The sequence below is a fragment of the Stigmatopora nigra genome, chromosome 7 (genome assembly GCF_051989575.1).
Source record: "Stigmatopora nigra isolate UIUO_SnigA chromosome 7, RoL_Snig_1.1, whole genome shotgun sequence".
Taxonomy (NCBI): Eukaryota; Metazoa; Chordata; class Actinopteri; order Syngnathiformes; family Syngnathidae; genus Stigmatopora; species Stigmatopora nigra.
In genome coordinates, this window is record NC_135514.1 from 1,823,235 (window position 1) to 1,830,667 (window position 7,433).

At 37.2% G+C, this 7,433-nt stretch overlaps 1 protein-coding gene across 1 annotated transcript; it reads left to right on the top strand.

Annotated features, from left to right (window-relative positions):
* The first annotated feature begins 1,684 nt into the window (after positions 1 to 1,684).
* Positions 1,685 to 7,344, top strand: gpr20 (G protein-coupled receptor 20). The gene is made up of 7 exons (XM_077721023.1): positions 1,685 to 1,904; positions 4,102 to 4,352; positions 4,431 to 4,697; positions 5,226 to 5,470; positions 5,888 to 5,972; positions 6,051 to 6,176; positions 6,809 to 7,344. The coding sequence occupies exons 2-7, from the start codon at positions 4,149 to 4,151 to the stop codon at positions 6,950 to 6,952; spliced, it is 1,071 nt and encodes a 356-aa protein (XP_077577149.1). The 5' UTR covers positions 1,685 to 1,904; positions 4,102 to 4,148; the 3' UTR covers positions 6,953 to 7,344.
* The last annotated feature ends 89 nt before the right edge of the window (positions 7,345 to 7,433 follow it).

Genomic DNA, 7,433 nt, shown 5'->3' on the forward strand with positions numbered 1-7,433 from the left:
CAAACACATCAAGTCATGCATCATTAGAACAGAAAGAGCAAAGTAAAAGGTGCAGAAACTTTACCTTCTGTCGTCCATCATCACCTAATTCCTGACATGGAGAGTCTTTCAGTTCTCCTTGGTTGACTCACACACTGGAACATCAGTGTTGACACTCACACTCCCACATAAATATTCGTCACACTCTGATCCACCTGTCATTTCTATATCTTTATACACTCAGAATGACGATTCTCCACTTCCCCCTTTTTTCTCTGAATTAATTTGCTTTGGCTAACTTTTTTTTTGGACATGTAGACCTTCACATCATTTTTGTCCTCCATGTTCTGCGTCCTCTCTCTCTCTCATTGGCACTCAGTAACAGGTTGATCCATGGCCCACTCTAAACATCCGTTATCCGGATATTTACGAGGAACGCTGCCAAACGATGAATGATGATGATCGCCTTGAAGGGAAACCAGGAGACATAAACCTGTCGCAGTCTGTGACATGGGATGTAGCAGACAATGGGGCTTGGTTGGCTTTCAAAAGTCTTCAGACAATATATGACTATTAAAATACTATTTAAAAAAATACATTTCTTCCATTCAACCAATAATGTGCCCTTGCTGTATTCAGAAAGACAATAGACTCAAGAAAAGGTGGTGAGTGGGTGCAATTCATTATTGTGCTACATTGCCAATGTCAGTTTTGCATTGAGCTTAGTTAATGCATTTTTTCCCATTCCCAACTAAAGGGCAATCAACAATTTCTCCATAGCTAACAATCAGGTACAAGCAATCAATAAATTAAATCTAATATTGGGCCCTATTAAATTGGGAACAAGTTGGCCTCTGTCTATTAAATTAATGACAATGTACTGGAAATATATTGTGTTATTGACATGTTTTGCTACTGTCCTGCTTGTATTTTTCCATTAGTTGTGTGTTTGTCTTGTTTTTGATTTAGTGATTGGTACATTTTTCTTTTTTAGAGTTGGAACTATTTCTTGTAGCACTGTGGTCATTGACTCGGTTACCCACGTTTTTTTTTTTTTTTTTTAATAGATCCCTGTTGACCTTAATGTCACGGACCCTTTTTCTTTCTGCGTTCCGCATGAGTTTTCATTTGAATACATTTTGTAAAATGCCTCAAGTTGACTGCTCTAGGGTCCATATATTTATAAGCTTGAATTCATGAACATTTTTGTATTCTTGTTATTAACTGGTTAATTTATTGGTGGAATGTTAGTGTCCAATCCAATAAATGATAGCTGTGCAGTAATTCCCATTTTTGGAATAATTAACTTTTCATTTTGAGTTATAATGCTGTACATCTATTGTTTGAATCCAACAGATCTGACTTTAGATGAGGTATTTTTGGAAAGTGGGAGAAAGTTGGACTACCCATGCCAACCCAGAGACAATACGTATACCTATTGTACTTAACTGAAGATGGTTGGTTGATTAAATTTGAACCTGGTACTTTTTAACTGTGAAGTGGATGCTATCCAAATGTGCATGTGAAAATTGAACATGGGAATACATGTCCAATCAAGATGTAAACAAATACCCACACTTCCTGTCTAGGGACCAAATGGGGACTATTGAGAATGCGTAAGAGGGAGGGAGGAGGAATTTTTTTTAGGTGGAGTAAAGCAGAAAAGAAAAACTGAAAGATGGGATGGTACTTAAAAGAACACTTGGTGAATTAATTGAGAAGACAATGCATGGAGCTTCATAAAGAAAACTACTGGGACACATGATGATGAAACTTTTCTGAACTTGAGTAGGGCAAAGCATCAGGTGTAACAAAGATGAAGGCGCTGCTAAATCTTGCTTGTAAAACATCAGTCCTTCAAGGATTTCAACCCACCTTTGGAAGCCTGTGAGACTTCCACCAGCCTACATGTGTTTTGTCTCAAGGTAAGTAAAAAACAACAACATTTTTTAGTTCTTATTCCTGGCTTTTGCTGTGTCTTAGCTTAATAACAGTAGAGTTATAACAGATTGCTACAATTCTGATTTCACAATCCAAATGATGTCAATTTTAATCAGGTTTTTGCATTTGTACTAAATAGAGTTGTGGCAAGTCTTGTGTTTTAATGTCAACTGCATATTCTGTCCCACAACAAGTAGACGTATCCTGCACTCTGAGTATTTACGGCACTTCAAAGTTATTACACCAACAAAATGTGGCTGTTGCCTTGAGGGAGTCTCTAAAATGCAATAATTCTATGCTGGACAGAGTGAGATGTCTGTTCCATCTCTTTTTAGCTATAGTCCTCCAGGCACAAGCGTATAGAGACTCCCACACTGCTGGAATTTATTTGTGTTGTGCCTCTGAGCCCTCTGGATTCTTCACCCCCTCCTATTGCATCACCACTTTACTTGACATATTATTGGGATTTAATGATTTCACAAACACATAGCAATGAATAAATGTTGAGTCCATTAACATGCTCCCGAAAACTGTAAACATAACCAGAGAGTGAATGTAATGGTCAAAGATTATTTTCCCATTTTTTGCAGTGAGAATTCCTAACTTTAAAGTATTCTGTTATGCGATACTGTTACAAAACATTTGAGTGTTAAAAAACAACTGCATCTGTTACATTGAATGTAAAAAATATGTTAAAAAAAAGACACAATTTATACTCTAGCTTTACCCATTGGAAAACATAAAACTTCCATTTAAGCTTTAATCAATATTCGTAATGACAACTGTCACACTGATGTAAAAAGAAATTAACCACAGCATCAATTTAAAAAAAATAATATTTGATTGACATATACATAATTGGAAGAAACAAGAAGATTGGAGAGTGATATAATTGGATTAAATAACGAAAACTACCTCACAACTGTACTTGCATGATGATTCAATGAAGATTCCACATAAAATCATAAAACAGAATTCATTCATAAGCTGAAACAACAATAATTATAAGTAAACTTCAGTATTAAAGACACATTCAAGCAAGATGCTCCTGTTTTATGAAAAATACATTTGATCTTTGGAAAAAATATCAGCTGTAATATCTGCTTGGGATGGCTGCAAAGGCAGTAATTTATAGCTGAGGTCTTATTTGCTCTCTGCAATGGGTAAAGGTCAATTTGATGTATTACTTATCATTGTTGTTTCTCCCTGAACATAGTTTCTCTTGTTGGTCTTTACAATGGAAAAGTCTAATGCAGTAAAAATGAAAAATTACACGTGTGACATTAAGAGTATACTATTGCAAGTTTTTCTTTCTTTTTTCTTCAAGGAAAGTCACATTACTCCCGCACAAAGTGCAGCATGTTATTTTCATTAAATCGAGTGCATTAGCTTGTTTGGATAACCTGACATAAAACAAATGTGGAGACAATGATTTGCTGCACATCACTCTTGTGGAGATGAGCTTATCTGAATATTTCTCTAGATGATGAGAAAAACAAAACAAAAATCAATTTTGCCCAGAATTTTTTTCCATTTCATTGCAATAAATAACATTATAAATAGATAGCACAAATAAACGAGGTGCAGGTTTAAATGTACTTGGTCACTGTAGCCACTAATGTATGGGAGGCCTGAGATTGTGTTAAAAATGGTGCTCCGAATGATGCAGTACTCCAAGGCCAACAAATATTTTACAATATTACAAAAAATAAATATTTTACAATTTACAATATCAGGGGTGACAAACTGATCTGTTTTATAGCCCACCTTTGTAGTTATGTTTTCCCTCAGACGGCGATTATATAACCGCTAGTTCATATATGTGTATGACGGCCTTATATTAATACATATACTGTTTACACAAACAAATGCAATGATCACATGGCTCCTGAATAAATATATCCACTGTAAGGACTGGCTTCTTTTGGATATTTTTATTCAAATGATATAAAAATGGATTGAATTCATAGATTTTTTACCAGATGAATCACCATAATCCACCCATCTTTTAAAAATATGAGTTATTATAAAATAAGAAATTAGATCCTTGAGTAATGTTGCATTCGAACATAGGAAAACAGTATGATAATGATCAAACATCCAACACAGTCTAAATGTATTGTTTATGCCATTTGCAGGATTCACACTTAATATTAACAGATTGTGATTATTATCATTAAGGTGGTCCTCAATATCAGCAGCAGCTTTCATCATCATTGTCATCCGTCATGATCACCGTGAGTGCAAACAGCACAGCGTCATGGACTCTCACCAACACTCCACTTTCCAGCTGTGCAGATGTGTCCAGTGTCAGCAATGCAAGTGGCATGGAGGCATATCTTCAAAAACTTGCTCATTTGGACGAGGGACTTTACAATGACTTCTGTAAACTTTGGATTACTCTCATGGTCATAAACTCCCTCATTTTTCTGGTTGGTCATTTGTGGTTTTTTTTGCTGTAGATTGAATGTTTAATTTACTGTTTAACTGTTTTGTTTATGCTCTCTCAGGTCGGCATGGGGCTCAACGCGTTGGCTCTTTATGTGTTTTGTTTACGCACCAAGCAGAAGAGCTCCTCAGTGATCTACACTATCAATCTAGCCGTGAGCGACCTACTGGTCAATCTCTCTCTCCCGACGCGAATCCTGCTTTATTACAGTGGAGGAGCTTGTCTCATCTGCTCCTACTTGCACATCTTCAGTTACTTTGTCAACATGTACTGCAGCATCCTCTTCCTCACCTGTATATGTGTGGACCGCTACCTGGCCATAGTGCAGGTGAGTCTAGTGCAGACATGGGCAAAATACGACCCACGGGCCACATCCGGCCCGCTAGGCCTTTTAATCCGGCCCACCGACGTTTTTCAAATACATATATTTTTTAATTATTATTTTTTCCCAAGATGGCGCTATCACGTGGAAGCCAGCGGCAGTAGCTCTGTCCACTCTTATTTGTTTTTAGTGTTTTACAGCCCCTCAATCCTTTTTTAAATTACATTTTAATATTTCTGAATACATTCCTTTTGACTTTACTTTGTACTTTATACTTTTTACTTTAATGATGAGTGATGAGTATGTTAATACGTTAGTCCTTTTTTCTGTTTATATTTCATATGTACTGTTAACGGATGCAGTTTTTTATATGTATCATATCTTGTGCTGACCCGGCCCATCTGTCAAATTTTTAAAATCAATGTGGCCCCCTGGGCCCAAAAGTTTTCCCACCCCTGGTCTAGTGGCTTTAGTGGGAGAATAATGTTATTAGTTAATGGATGAAAATCGTTTTTTTTTTTCATGTCTTTAAAGGTCGAAACATCACGACGGTGGCGTAACTCCAGGCTGGCCAAATGTGTGTGTATATCAGTATGGCTGTTTGCCATTGTGGTCACCTACTCCTTCCTGTCTACCGCCTTCCAACATACAGGCTGCTGCCTCTCTAAGCTTCTTTTCCTCACGCTGACTGAGTTCTTTCTACCCCTTGTCATCATTGTGGCCTTCACTTTGCGGATCGTATGTGCCCTTGCCGATCACAGCTTGATGCAACAGAGCAGGTATGTGATAGTCAATTATATAATGTGTATCCTTTCTGAACTGTGATTAGAATTTCATGCTTTCGGTGTGTTTTTTTTTCTTTTACAGGTTTGGGCAATTAATGCAGTGTTTTGCTAACATTGTCAGAAATATTGACTTTTCAAACCAACTGGTCTTAAAACAGAGTTGAAGGGGGGCAAAGTTTCTCTTACATAAGTGGGATCATGGCATAGACATGCCTAATTATTGACGAAATAAATGCTGAAAATCCACTAAGCAAAACCCTTAAATTAATCCATGCAATTTCCTGTTATGGATAGAGAAGAAAATACGCTTTTTATGAAGTTGAAACACTTTTAAAATATATATATAAATAAAAAAGGAGAGAAATAGTATAAGGTGTCACAGTGAGATTGTAACCATGTTTATCCATGCAGGAATAGACGGCGAAGGGCTGTCCAGCTGCTGACCACGGTACTGATTATCTTCACTGTTTGCTTCACACCATTCCACATACGACAGGTGGGTGAGAAGATATGGCTTGCTTTTCTCCAATTCAATTATTAAAAAAGGACATTGCATTGCTTTTCCACGTTGTAGGTGGTGGTTTATTTCTATCCCGAGATGCCTCACCATGCGATCGTCTACCATTTAACCGTCACGCTTAGCAGTCTGAATAGCTGCATGGATCCAGTGGTCTACTGCTTTGTGACTAACAACTTCCGGGTATGGCTGTACATGCTTCTATGTCTGAATACTCCGCAATAATATAGTGCAATTGTTCTACTTACTGCAACTTCCTGACATATTTTTCTTCTCCAGCAGAAACTTCAGCTTTTATTCTTGTATTTATTTATTGTATTTTTTTATTGCTACAGTCTACTATTTGAAACTGTTCATAATTCCTTTCACCTTTTCTATGACCTACTATAGATGCTGAGGAAAAACAGCTGCAAAGCAATTTCCTACAAAACCAAGCATAATTGTTCCCATTGTGAAGATTCTTAATATACACACCTACTGCATACACAAAATATAGTATGGAAAATTCATACAAAATGGCATAATAGCAGAAGTGCTGATATCATTGCTCCTATTGTCGGTTGCAATCAAAGTACAGACTTGGAACATCTTCTCACAGTGTTTGCATTCACACTATTTCTTTGGGTAAATTTGAAAATTAAGCCAAAACAAAAAGGTAACTAGAAAAGAATGACAGCAGAAATAAACATTTACAACCCATCCTCTCCTTTTGCCCTATAAAATTTACCAGGAATTTGTTTTGCTTTCATAATTATGTCTAGTTTTGATCAAGTCACATGACAGGTTCAGTCATAACCATAACTTTTCCTGCACAGGCAACTATGAGGAATATTTTTCGGCGGGCAGAGGCCGAGAAAAGCAGCGGTGACATCATCAGCATGCATCACAGTTTGAAGGAGGCCGCACCTGCTGCCTCTAATGTTGTGATCATGATGCAAACCATTCCCACCCTGTCATAGGAGAATGTGTCATCTGTGGTAATGCCACTGTATTGGACTTTGATGGACAACATGGATGCCGCAAGTACAATGCATCACGGAGTTGAAGAAGACTCACTATACGTATATTGGTATTTTGCACTGTAAGAGGAAGCAAAGAAATGAACATCTGCCATTGACAAAGGAATGCAATGGAAGTCTGATCTGATGAATAGCAGCAATTCTAAACAGACCAAAGTGCTTTCTGTTTAGATGAATATTCTTTATGACTTTGGTTCAAGTCAATGTCATGAAAAAAATCCCCCCTTTGTACAGCAGAGGGCAATACTTTTCAGGAGTAATTCTGAAACTAAACTAGGACTGTTAATTGCTAGATGCATTGTACGTATCACATTAAATAAGTTAAGTGCTGATCTTGACTATGTCTACCCGAGTCCCAACCTCATCCGGGCAGTTCGAAGCAGATACAAGACACAGACTATTATTGTCAGATGTCAGAAAA

What these genes read in the sequence shown, in the direction of transcription:
- gpr20 (XM_077721023.1), top strand. Translation starts at nt 4,149, where the DNA reads ATGATCACCGTGAGTGCAAACAGCACAGCGTCATGGACTCTCACCAAC. An exon ending in TAAACTCCCTCATTTTTCTG is followed by an intron (nt 4,353 to 4,430) that starts GTTGGTCATTTG and finishes ATGCTCTCTCAG; the next exon opens with GTCGGCATGGGGCTCAACGC. An exon ending in TTGTGACTAACAACTTCCGG is followed by an intron (nt 6,177 to 6,808) that starts GTATGGCTGTAC and finishes TTTCCTGCACAG; the next exon opens with GCAACTATGAGGAATATTTT.